At 33.5% G+C, this 14,577-nt stretch overlaps 1 protein-coding gene across 1 annotated transcript; it reads right to left on the bottom strand.

Moving 5' to 3' along the window:
* Positions 1–7,666: 7,666 nt before the first annotated feature.
* Positions 7,667–8,486, bottom strand: LOC116191995 (auxin-responsive protein SAUR40-like). The gene has a single exon (XM_031520373.1). It carries the CDS (start codon positions 8,192–8,194, stop codon positions 7,757–7,759), a length of 438 nt encoding a protein of 145 aa, XP_031376233.1. The 5' UTR covers positions 8,195–8,486; the 3' UTR covers positions 7,667–7,756.
* Positions 8,487–14,577: the final 6,091 nt, after the last annotated feature.

The following is a 14,577-nucleotide window of genomic DNA, read 5'->3' as shown; positions in this document are numbered from 1 at the left end:
CCTTTCCTCATCAAGTTCATCAGCACCGCTGACACCATCATGCATTGTTTGGAGTTTGTTCGTACGCTCAATGGGGACCGGATTACTCTTAGGAGGTTTCTTCAAGCTGCTCTTAAGAGCGACCTTTGTCGAATTTAATTCATCTTCAACGTCTGTTGCAATTGCATGGTTGTTGCCTTTTATCTAAATCAAGAGGATCAGGCAAAGTCTCCCGATGCTGTGCTGGGCCTACTTTAAGTGGGAAGGTGTGTCTGCTCTCGCGAAGACGCGACCAAAGCAAATAAAGGAAGCGCGGAACACGCAACAGTCCGATTCCGTTGGCTTGGGGGGCAAACGACGAGCATTGGACGTACTAACCCTGAGTAAAACACCAAAACACGTAGAAAACAACAATAGGGATGGGATTGGGAGGTACATGTACTCACCAGAAGGCCAACAGATCGAGGATAAGCTGTTCCCGCCAGAAATGGGACCAAACGGCGAACGGAAAAAGGATTCAGGTGGAGATCTAGGTCGCGCGGTGAGGTCGCCTTTGTCTGGATGCTGTCGACCAAAAGGCGGAAGGAGACAGGTGGAGGTCGTTTGAGCGGACGGTCAAAGTCGTCTTCGACTCAGGTGGAGGCTGGATCTGGATGGATTCAACTCAAGGATCCGAATTCCGAAGGAAATAAGGTGGAAGCAGGAAGAAAATCAGATGAATCTTATATGGAAGCAGGAAGACAAAAGAGGCGCACTGGAATAGAAGGAAGAAATTTCGAAGTTTGGAATAGAAATTGCGAAGATTAACTCTGGTCTCCTACTGGAAGTCTAGAATAGCAGAATTGGAATAGAAGGAAGAAATTTCGAAATTAGGGTTAGACTAGTGTAAGGATAGTTCAGTAAATTCAGTTAGATAAACGGGTAAACGGGTTACACGATTAAATAATACAATTGAACACATCTAAATAAACAGGTTTAATCGTGTATAATCAGGTTATACGGGTTCAACCCGTTTAGACCGAATATCAAAAAATCCCAACCCATACTCGTTTAACTCCGTGTCTTGTTATCGTGTCGTGTCAAATATTGCCGGCCCTACTTAGACCCATAATTTAAAACCAATCCATCACTTAATCGGATCGGAGAAATGGGATAGCATGACCAACTAATATATATATGGATAGATGAAAATCTTTTGGAGTGAGAGAGAAGAGAGAGATGACTGTGGATTAGTTCAAGAGGTTCAGCATTTGCTAAATTTAAATAAAGTCTCGAATTCGAATTTTATGAATGAAGAAAATTCACGTTGAGAGAGTTTTAGCTTTTAATGGATCGACCCGACTTAACTGAATTAGTTGAAACCCACTGAATTTTCAAATATCAAAGTGCACACTTAAAAAAAAAGAAAAGAGAGAAAGAGACAAGTCAGATGAGAGGGCGGAAAGGAGAAAAAATGAATTGAATTACGATACTCAACAATAATTATTTTATTTCAGTATATAAATTTATTTATTTTAAATAACATAATATCATAAATTTGTAATCCTTGTTGATATATTTAATATTAGTTTATTTATAATATGGTAAATAATACCATATATCACAGTTTTTTTATTTTTCACCTCACTTAATAAATCCAAATATTTTCACGATATGTCACAAATTTTGGAATATTTTTCACTGTTAGTCATGCCGTCAACATTCCATCATATTTCATTATTTTACTATTTATTTCCTTCAAAATTCCACCAAACTTTGCATTTAATGAAGGCAAGTATGTTAAATATAGCACTTATCTTCCTTAAAAATTCTTTTTAACTCCAAATATTATTTAGACAAAACCATTTTGACCTTAAGTTAGTTAGCATTTACCTTTATAGTTGTGTCTATTACATGATAGTTAAATATATATTTATATAGATTGTAAACTTTTCCCAAATCTACAAGCGGTTGAGCTCATATAATATGTTGAGTGCAATCAATTTTTGTATATTCAAAAAATTTATTTCAACGCGCGCTCTCATGTGATATAGACTTTGGCACTTATCTATACGTGTCATGTGCACTTAAACATTCACACTCAATAACTGATTACGAGCTCAACTTCTACTTTCGTACTCAGACTTATAACAATGAGATAAGCTTCCTAAATATACTTGGGTTAGGGGAGATAATTGATTAGGAAATAACTAATTATACCAATATTCTAAATAATGAGTAATACACATTTGGATGTTTCTTTCTTCACTTTAAATCAAGATATTCTCAAAGTATGTATAATAGTGGGTGTCTGGTCTTTTGAGTAGAGTTATACTTTATATTACTCCATGAGATAAAGACGAAATAAATGAAAAAAATTATTATTAAAAAATTGATTGTATTCAAGCACAAAAAAGTAATGAAAAGTTAGAAAATTTAAGTTTGGAGAAAGTAATGGTCATTTTTTTTTAATTTTCCAAAGTATAAGGAAATTGATATATAACATTTCATTTTTACCAAATTTATATATGTTTCAGTTTTTTCGTTTTTTAATGTATTGAATTTTGTTTCATTTTTACCAAATTTATATATGTTTCATTTTTTTCGTTTTATAAATTTATCAAATTTTGGTTATCTCAAATTTAATGTTGCGTTTGGTTTGTAAGTAACATTTTAAAATCAAATTTTGATTTTGAAAAAGAGTGGTATAAATAATTATGTATGGGGCTCACTCTTTGACTTTGTATAAGTTATGTAATTTTGATTTTGAAAAGGAGTTGTATAAATGGATCCACTTTTTGACTTTGTATGAGTTATTTTATTTTGTTGTGGGTAGAATTAAGTTATAGTAAGATTTTAAAATTCAATTATGAATCCAAACAGAGCAGGAACTTGCGTTCCTATTCGTTTGATTCTATGTATCCAAACCTTGGCCTCGTTTGATTCAGTAAGATTTCTTAAATCCTTATCCAATTTGGTGATTATCAGGACTGGATATTTGCAAGAATTGGATGGAATTATTCTTTAATGCCCAAATCCGGCTCAGGAGGTGATTGGGCTCGGATTAGAATATTCTGTAGACCAAAAGGACGAAAATGCCCCGTTCAAGGGTAGTATTTTCCAGATTTACCAAATTGCCATGTAAGTTCTCTGAGGTGGGTTGGTGGCTGACGACAAGTCCCAGCAGCCCTCCTCCAATGCCTACTGGATTTATTTTCAAATTTTATTTATTTAATTGCTAGTAGAAAAAAATTATTTCAAGAAACATTACGCTGCATTTGATTTCAAAATAAAATTTTAAAATCAGATTTTGATTTTAAAAAAATGTGGTATAAATGGAACTCGCCCTTTAACTTTGTATGAGTTATTTTGTTTTGTTGTGAAAAAATGAGATAAATGAGGCTCACTTTTTGACTTTATATGAGTTATTTTGTTTTATTATGGGTAGAATTAAGTTAAAGTTGTGATTTTAAAATTATATTTGCAAACCAAACAAGTCATAAAATATTATTTAAAAAAAAGAGACAAATTTGTCATTTTAATTTCATATCCAACTTATATATTTTGGCACATTGCAATCCCCAGTTTATGATATAAAAATCCCCTAGGATTTTTCAATCCGATCCCATCGCGATTGAACATCCCATCTCATCCTAGCGACCAAATATATAGCCCTCTCGTCCGTCTCTAGATATGCATATATTAATATGTATCTCAATTTCTTTTTCCTTTCCTATTCTATTTCGCTTTGCAGGTCTATTTAATTCGATCTTTAAAAAGTAACATGTACATGGCATGTATCTTACTTATTTTTTCCTTTCGATTTATACTTTGATATTCATAAACTCATTGAGTCTCAACTAATCCAATTTAAATTGAATTTGATCATTAATGGGTAAAACTCTATCCATAATGTTTTTATTTTATTTTATTTTATCATACTTAAATCCAAAACCTTATTTAAGCTAAAAGTATCGAATCACTTCAATCAATCCATATTATTTATTATTGCCTTTTCACATGAGACTAATGATTTTTTATTTTCGATAATTTATAGTAAATTGCAATACCGATCTATATATTGGAGCATAAATGAGTGGATCTGAATATCGTATAAACTTCATGACACCTAGAATCTATATAATGAGGTACATAACTACCCCAATTTCAGAATACTCAGAACATATTGTTAGGAAACATAGAAAAAGAATGTAAGTCATTTATGTTCTCCCTCCCTTAAAGGCATGCGTTGTGCTTTGTCATTCCTTTTATCAAGAACAGTGTAAGGCATTTATGGTCACAGTCTCACAGACGACACCTAATTCATTAGGCATTAGCCGAGTAAGTACCAACTGTACGTATATTGATCCACAGGCGGGACATGATATTGACAATTCAATTGCAACATGTTAAACTACTACATTTTTAACGAACCAAATTGTTTTGGATAGGAGATTCGGATGATCTATCACCTGTCGGTTCAGGCATTGGGCAGCACTATCGGATGTTTCTCGTAAGAATTATCTCAAAATTTCAAATGACATCTACTAATATTCAATGAGCTTATAAGAAAAAATAAATTGTAATATCCAGTCTCTTATTATAAACCGATTGGATTTTTTTTTTCATGTGAAGCCTTTAAATTCTAAACATTCGTCCTCTCGCGGTGATGTCTGGTATATTTTCAGCTTCTAGACCTCTCTCGTTGTGATTCTTATATGTTTGATATTTGATAATTAACAATCCATCTTGGGGTGGTCCTCTTGCCTATGTAACCTGGGAACTGCTAAGTTCGATTATATGTTCCTCCCATCTAATTTTCATAATCTGTTCCCATCTTTTTAATAAAGTTTTATTGAGCTTATATATATATATTTAAAAAAAAAAGAGTTTGGGGGATGTAAGAGTGGAGGGGAGGGCGGGGGGATGCCGCCGTGGGCACCTTTTCTTTTAATCGAATATACACGTCTTGCTATGGCGTGATTTTCTTCTTCTTCTTCTTTTTGTGTGGATTTGAAACGATTTGTGCTATAGCATGAATAAAGTCGACAAACCGTGCTATACGGTGTAAGTTTCCCTATATAAATATATTAATTTTTACCAAACTTTTCTGGTGAAATATTATTTTTTTGATAAATTTCAAAATAAGTATCTGTTACAAAATTGTATGAATTATAAAATAGAAAATATATTTCTAGGTACTCAACAATATGATTATAAACTCAAAAGTTATGATTAACTGGCGAAAAATGTCACAAATATTGAATTATGAATTAGTAAAAGTTCACATAAAACACAAGTCAAAGTTCTTATTTTTCAAAATTTTATCCTCGATATCACATCAGTTTCCTCTAGAAGTAAGGTCAAGTCACAGCTATCTTAAACCTTTTTTTTTTTGGTAAAATTCATCTATAAACTCATGCGACTGGGGCTGAGGCTGAGCCAAAGGATCCTAGATCCGAACATGAATATCTTTCTGTCGAGCTAGTACTCTTCAGCTTGTCCTCTTTGTTCTTCAGCCTGCACCTGAATATCTTCCTCTTGAGCCTGCACTCTTGCTTCCTCAGCCTACATTTGTTGAAGATGAAAAAACTACAATGTTGTTGCTCTTGTGTGCGGCTTAAAATCACCAAAGCTGCGCCGATTTTTTTTTTTTTCAGCAACACCACCCAAATGGGCTCTGACACGAATTTGAGATGAGTTGATGTATTTCTGATTGAAAAAATTGCATTTGCTACGGCAGCCTCTGTGACCATCCTGGGGAGGAAGAATGGTGATGTTATTAACAAATGACTGCCACCCATCCCAATTTAAGATATAGGACAACACATTTAAGTTAAACTCAATCGCATTATTATGATCAATGTTATCAGAACTGGACCAGATGATGAACTGGAAGGGGGATGGGTTCATGGGTTTATGGGTCCAACCGGGAGTTCGATGGGTCGGACTGCACGTTTAATTAAAATAAAATAAATATTCATATTATTAAAAAAAATTATGATAATTAAGATATAAGTACGATGATTTCAAAGAAATATAAGAATAGTATAAGAAAATATATATATTTAATATTTCTTACTCCAAAATAAATATTGAATTTTAATAAATACTTAAAAGTAGAGTTTAAAAAATAAGAAAGTAGTGATGGCTTGGTTGGTAATATACTAATATGGGAAGCAAGAAGTTATGAGTTTAAATTCTTACACAATCAGACAATTTTTACACTAAATAAAAAACTCATATAACCCATAAAACCGGCCTGTTCAATGGAATTTTGCTCAAAACCGACCGGTTTAATGGATCCGATGGTTCAAATCTACAATTTGAATTTTTAAGCAAACCAGACCAGACATGGTGCCAGTTCTCGATCTGGCTAGTCGAACCGGGTCCGGTCCGATTCTGATAACAATGATTATGACACTTTAGTAAGTAGACTGCTCAACATGTCTAGGGTTTTATGATACATTATGGCATGGTCACATACCTAAGAATACAGGTAGCTCAATGAAAACACAAATTAAACAAATACATGTTGATTAACATTTAGTTCACCGCCAACACCTTCACCTTGAATTTTGATTGCTTATTAGGATGACTTTATTTATTGTTCACAATGAAATAAAAACAATAGCCATTTCTCACTTTTATTTGAAAGGGCGAAAGATCTAAAATAATGTCACGAAATTGGAACAATTTATCGACATTTGTTGGTATCAATACAAGATAATATCATTGGAACATGCGGCCGTTGATCTCTCACTTCTATCAACAATTATGTTGTAATTTTCAGTTGGACAAATTAATATGAAATAAAAATAAGTTGTGACCTCTTAAAAATATAATAAATAGAAATCTATAACAAACAAATCATCATGTAATATAATTGGATAAACATAACTAATAAAAAATCAAGTTCTTCGATTCGTAATATATACTTTGATCCGCAATATTCTCTTTTGAATTCTTGAAAATGGGATAAGTGCCCATGATCCGAAACTAAAAAATAGAAAAAAAAATAGACCAAGCCTGAAACCCTTTCCTTTTAATTTTGTGAGGAAGAGCTCTGTCACACTAGCACGAGGCCTCACCACAAACACACCCACCCACCCGGGCTCCCGGCAAATGTTATATGATATGTCACGTAGAAAAGCAGAGTTTTGGGCTTCCGCCATCTTGAAAGCTTGCACATTGAGCTCGACAAGGAAAATGCAAGAGCGAGTTTGATTCTCGTTAATAGAACTATCAATTACTCTCTATTTAATTAGATTTCTATTTTTATGTATTAGTCCCTTGAACCTCTTTTGTGACAAAATATGTAATTTCAGCACTAGAAAATCTTAAGGGATTTTATCCCGTCATGCCGCGTGTGAAAGTTACCAAATTTAAATTGCAACAAATGGGTATATAAATATTAATTTTGTAAAAGATGTATCATAGTTCTCGCTAATTGTAGCAATTTTATTTATTACATATCATCATGAGATCACATTCTTCAAAATTATCTCAGAGCAGCACTGGGTTCAGCAATCTGAATTATCAAGTCACTAGCCCAAAGTTTTATCCCTTCGTTTCTTCCTATCTTCATGATATCACTAGATATCCTCAGTCAATTAGTTAAAATTAATTCTTATTCGGATTTTGTTATGTAGCTGCTTTTGATAGGTTTCAAGTTCTTATAATATAGATAAGTTTCACCCATATATAATAAAATTTGTCAACTAAACCACATCTCTCGTGATCAAATTGATGAGATTTTACATTTGCAAAATTATCATATTTTACCGAGAGCTATCAACTATACTGCCTTCACTAATAATTCATTCATTTGCACAGTAGTTTTACTGGAACCAACCCAGTCAGCAGCTTCATCACTGGAGTCTCCAGATTCCACTCCCTCGGCGAGTATTCTCTCGAGCTCGCTCAGCCTGCACGGGATAGCCAGTGCTCCCCCGTGGTCGAACCCATACTCCTCGGCAGCCTGCTCCAAAAGCCTAACAAATCTGGGGTGAGTCAGGCAGCTGAGTGGGACCACAAACCTCTTTAGCTGCTCCCCGTCCACTGCAATTACTGCAAAATGCCCTTCCTTGACATCCTCCGGGACATTCTGGGAGTCTCCAAACCTGTCCTCGAAGTCGTCGTAGGACTCCTGCTTCCTGCCGAGTAACAGGCTGATCTTATTCAGCTTCCCGACAGCGGTCTTGAGCTTCACAATGCCAGCTGGCTTGTTCTTCATGCCGTCGATTCTGAGCTTAGCCGTGGGTGTATATGCAACTAGGGTTTTTGCTGGAAGGTGTTTCCGGAGTACTTTTTCTCGTTAGGGCTTTCAGTTTTTTTTTTTTGAGTGAATGCGTATTGGGTGGCTTTGGGGATTGAGTAAGAAGAGGCTTATATAGAGTGTTGAAGAGGAAAAGATAAGATCGGAAGGGTCAATAAGCATAATTGACGAACGGATGATAAATAGAGGAAAATGTGGTGAACAGGACGGCATTGTCGTCATACTATTCATATAGAGATTATCGCACGGACACCAGTTAATTTCATGCACACGTCACACCTTTTTCGTTACACAAGAAATACATATATATCACTTACAAGTTGTGTGTATATATACACACAAAATACTGATTATACTGATATAATACCATATTTATAAAAGGATGTAATATATTATGCAGGTATGTAAAATGTAGGTCATCAAGAGGTTGGGGACTCTTAAACGATGAGACCCAAACTCCACATAAACCATTTATTTATTTTTTTGTTTGGCCAGTGTGGGATAAATATATCTTTTCACTCTCAATGTCGGTTGTCACATGGCAACGTGTTATCTATTTCGCTTACCTACATATACCACGTGTGCTTAATCACCCGTTCTCAATAACATTACCTCAAGACAAACTTCTTTTTCCGCTTTCTCGGATTTTTGCAAGACCACGATTTGGGTATCGCCTTCCGCAGTTTGAACTTTTTTGTAGGTAGATGCAGTTTGAACTTGTAACCACGAGTTCTATTTTCTCTTCTACACTCAGACTTACTGATAACAAGGCGGGCTTCTAAACTATGTCAAATCTTCTGTTTACGGGTTATTGGGCTCCTATCTATTACAAAAGTTTGTATTGTGCTAGGTAGTAAGACTCAAATTCCATATTAACTTTTTTATTTCATTTTGTTTGATTGGCACGGAATCGATATCTCTTTTCACTCTCGATAAGATCCTTGACTGCGATTATATTTATCTATCATAAACTTTTAGACGTGATCCCAAATCATCTAATAATGAAATCATCTAATAGTTTCTTGTCCGGCTGTACTATGCGGGAGGATTTAATTGTTGGGGGAGACCGTTGCATGTGGGAGAATGCTCCCGCAACTCTCATCTAACTATGATACGTCCCTTTGGTGCTAGTCACTTCTTGCCTTCCAAGCCTTCAAAGCAAATAAAAGAAAAAAAAAAGAAATAATGAATATAATATTTTTCCGTATTATGAATTTCAATTTTCACACCTCTTGCAATCTGGAAGCTTCCTTTAACTTTTGATGTCTCAATTCATTTGGATTTTTTTTTTCAATTATAAGGGAGGCCCATATCCGGGGAAAAGAGTGTTGTTAAATTTATACCGTCCCCTATTTCATATGTCACTACAAGTCGAACTTAAACAAAATATTTTTTCCTAGTAGATGTGATCCTTTGGACATAGATCCAATTAGAGGCTAGTACAATGAAATTGAAATACTAATAATTAATAAAGGAATATAGATAATCTCACTGGGTATCAAACCTGAAACATTTTAATTATAAGACGAGAGCATGCGTGGCAACTCTACGCCTCATTCATTTGGATTTTACTCTGCAGGTCTGAACATACAATTAATGTCTTGCAACTGATAGAAGAGACTGATGAATTTATATGTATACACCTCAGATGGTAAATTAAGACTGATACTGTGGAATGTATGTTGGGAGAAGGCACCAAATCTCATAACAAACATAACCAAATTGTTCTGTCCAATTTTACGGAGGAGGACATCCTTTGGTACCCTTTCATTTGTTTCTATCTGTATCGTATGTAACCAAAGCTATGAGCATATGCGTTATTCTTTCGACTAAACTTGCATATGTTGCCTGGCGTTAGTCGGCACATCTGATTCTGATTTCCAACAATAACGTTTGATTTGGTGAAAGCTACCCATCGTTTCCAATATTAAACATAGTTTTCTGATATGTTAGGAAATATATACATGCAGGCAAATTTATCTCTGTTTATGTAAATATAAGCAACTATTTATATATATATATATATATTCACATTGATTAATTGAAGCCATATCTATATAAATCTACAGAAATCGACATAAATAAATACTATGAACTTGCATCCTTTTGAACATTCTAAGGGAGAGTATGGAAATTGTTCATATTCTTACAATCTTTCTTAGTGTTATGTTATTTTTTTGGGTACGACATTGTTGTCGTTTTTTAATAACTTGATTTATTATATTATATATATAAGTAAATTTTTAATGAGTCAAAAAGTAAAAGAAAGAAATTTATCCATATACGCATATCGGTTTTTTAGGCAATTTCAAGTGAAAAAACTAATGAATTATTTAATTTATAAAAAAGGAAAAAAATTGCCCCATCACTTTTTTTTTTCTCTTTTTTATGCTCGAAACCCCTCGTCACCTTCCTCAGTAGACTTGTATTCTTTTGATTGTTGTGAGGCAGAGCATGGAAGCTTTTCATACTCTAGCAATCTGTCTTAGTTTTATGTTATTTTAATAATTTAATTTATCATATCATTTATTTCATATAATTTTTAAGGAATAAAAGAAAGAAATTTCATCCGCCTATCTATTTGATTTATTAGGTAATATAAAATTAAAACTTAAATGGATTATTTAATTTATGAAATTGGAAAGTAAATCTATGCATTACCTTTTTTCCTGGTCGAACCCCTCTTCACCTTCCTTATCAAAATACACAAGCGCAAATACCTGTGAATACGTCGATTTTTTTTCTCCTGTGTTCTTCTTTTTATTCGTTTTTGTGTTTTTGTAATTTTTTTTTCATTTTTGCTTTGTTCATGAAAGTTTTCCGTCCCAACTTAGTAAACACATCAAGATCGTGGCTACTATCCTTTATGTATATTATTTTCCAATCTTAAAAGTATCTTCCTTTTATTTCTAATAGTATTTTCCATCATTAATTTAGTTGTTCCTATTCTAAAATGACTTTATGTTTTATTTTTGTTGATATTATTCTTCTTTTTCCATATTCTATAGCAAGATGCGAAGATATCAAGGACGAGGAGTAAACACAATTTTGTAGTAGCAACAAATATAATTTATGTAAAAAAAGATTTTGCTCATTTTGCAACTTTGCATTTATATAATTTTATTTTATAGTTTATATTGAAATATTAAATTGATGAACAGGTCTTGTAAGAATCATTTTTTTGGCCAAAGGTCTTAGAAGAATCGGTGTGTCTAGAAAGAAAGACCTCCGGCTAAATGAATAATCTTACTTGGTTAAAAAGTAGAGGTAACATTTATAAGGGCAATATATCAATGGCTCCTAAGGTTCCCAAAAATGTCAGTAAAAACATCCAACCAAGCACATATTGTTTATAATTAAATGTAATCGGTCAACAAAAATACTTTCAAGCAAAAATATCTAACTTTATCATTTTTTTGGCAATTTTTTGTTTTGTTACATTTGAAATATTAAAACATGTTATTTTTAACAGCACATAAAAATGATATATACTTAAAATTGTGTTGTGCTTTTGTTTTAAAAAATAGAAAGTAAGAAGGGATATCTTGGGTCTTTGCGAAGGCATCGTTGGACCTTTGACCATATGGGGAGTAACAATTCCATTTGCAATAGTTCAGATAGTGAGATTTTACTCTTGAAAGTTTGAGGAGTGACAATTAGCAAGAAGGAAAAGTTTAGGGAGTAGGATTGATATTTACCCGAATTTTTCAATCACATAATGCTTTCTCTTAAAATCTAAATCTGTATCGACGAGTCATACGTAGACCTTAGAGTAGTTAACATTCCTATTTTGCAGATGGTGTTGATTTGGCATAGTATTCAGTAATTCAATGGGTTATGAATAATTCAAATTGATCTACTAATGTATCAAATTCTTTCAATCATGGACTTTTGTCAAAGTTTGATTTTTATTCTTTCACTTTTCTCGTGAAGATGTCCTACCCCATTATGTGGGCGTAATTCCATGTACCTCTTATATAAGTAATTCCAGTAAATACATATTTAGGCAGAATGACATTCACACAACCATTAAATAGATAGAATACTCTAATGATAAAAAACGTAAGGTTCACTTTGAATTAGAAAAATATGTATATAAAACACAACAAAATAATTAACAAATATATATTCCTTAGATCTTTATAAATAAAATATGCGTACGTATATTTTTTGACATTTTTCACGTACTTACAACATAGAAACTTAGAAAATTCTTACACCTCGAAGCATATTCGCCGGGCTCATTTCATTCTTATAGCTGTTTGACACACTGACCATTTACTACTAAGTGGTTCCTCTTTATTTTATATATATATATATATATATATATATATATATATATTGGGTGATTCTTCTCTATCATATTTTGATTGAAACTATACAATGTTTATTTCGACAACGAATTAATTGCCAAAACAGTACATGTTCTTGACTGAGTTGACCAGTTTAAAGAGCCTATTGCCAATGATAGATTAGATATTTAAGGTGATAAAGAAGTACTTTTAAGAGGTCCATTTCCATGCCAGAGAATAAGATTGAATACTACGCATCTGAAATTTGTTATGGTCAGCGATTCAGCGCTGATCTTTCCATTCCCAGGATTGTGAGATCGACCAAGAGATAGTCCATGCCCCGGCATTGCCTGAACACCATCCTCGAGTTAAACTTGTTACAAATCCGAGTGACAGTAAATTCGTGAGAATCAAACGTATCTAATTATATCAGTAAATTTGTACGAAACATTGTTCATCATGAATGGACAACACTTGATCCGAGGTGGGCGACGTGGACGTCCACGCAACGCCAACTTTTTTTGATCGGACGACTGATGTCAGATGCAATGAGAGGCGCAGATGGAAGCTGTAGATCGTGTGGTGGAGATATTAGAAGCATGTATGGCATAGACATCATATGAAGCACGCCTCCTTACAAAATCTAAAAATATGAAATTCAAAGAGTGATATACCTTTTTTTATCAAATAGAAAATAGAAAATAGATAATAAACAGGTGTAGATAATTTCACTATGAAAATTGAATCCGAAACCTCCTAATCACAAGACGAGACAGTGTGCCATGATGTTGCACCCTCTTTTTCCAGCAAATGTTACTTATATATCATAGATGAGTAACATTCAATCAAGATGTCTATAAGTGCAATCTTTTAAGACTATTATGAGCTCGGGTTTTTACTATATTTGATTGCGCGCTACTCTTTCAAGCATGCAAGTAATATTCACACAGTATTTATTGTCTGTTCCACTTTGAAAATATATAAAATTTAATTGATAAAATATTAATCGAATGGTAAGCAGTTTCAAATCCCATAAGGAAGATATTATAAATTTGAGTCTTTGAAAGCGCTTTTATTTGGAATGAAATAACTTTTAATATATCATCTTCCAAAATTGCAAGATTAACTTCTCCTATAATTTTACACGAAGAGGTGTAAAAAGTGTGGCAACATGTGAGAGTCTACATGCATCTCGTCCCATGCTGCCAAGCGGATTGATCCAGATTAGTTTCCATTTCAAGTTATTTTAATTTCTTCCCTTATCAGGTAATTTTCGTTTGTAGAGCTTGATGCATTTAGTATGAGATTCGGGGACGGAAATAAAGAGGTACGGATTATCCGATCAAGGACGAATAGTGTTATTGCATTAAGCTTTCTTAATTCGATCTATGAGAATTGAGCGCAAAATATTTTGGTTCTGCAGCACCTGCATGCACTAAACGAACACATCTTCTCCTTTCTAGCTATTAGTCATTTCCAGTAATATATGGTCAGTAGCTGATCGTTTTTCGCGTTATATATGTATATGTATATGCATATGTATATGTGTGTATATATATATAGTTTCACATCTAATTCTAAAGCTGCTTAAAGGTGGTCCATTCACGAGTTCCCTTCTAGGGGGAGCAAACTACTGGTATTAGTGCCTACCACTATACCCTCATCGCCGGTGGCCGTATCACTGATTGTGATATCTCATATGATGGCGTGCCAACAATATATACATATACATATATATTTATGTATACATATATATATATATGCTGGCATTGCTGATTTTTCTATCAGTTTTGCGCTATCACTCAAACTCATCTACCTAGCCGGAAAGAACCCATTTCTCTGGGTAATTAAACATTGATGAGTACGGAATCTTCAAATAGATCACATGAAAATTATATGTTATTTATTACGAAATTATAAAGATCGACAACTAGCGGCATTGTTATGTGTGTGAAAAATATATTCACTAGTTAGTCCATGAGTTTATGGGTTTTTTTTTCTGTGTGTACCATGATTTTCGAAAGTTTAATAGGTCCCGACTAATTCAGT

Source organism: Punica granatum, unplaced genomic scaffold (assembly GCF_007655135.1).
Source record: "Punica granatum isolate Tunisia-2019 unplaced genomic scaffold, ASM765513v2 Contig00650, whole genome shotgun sequence".
NCBI classification, from domain to species: Eukaryota; Viridiplantae; Streptophyta; class Magnoliopsida; order Myrtales; family Lythraceae; genus Punica; species Punica granatum.
The sequence above is the reverse complement of the archived record's forward strand: the minus strand, read 5'-3'. Positions and strand labels throughout refer to the sequence as shown.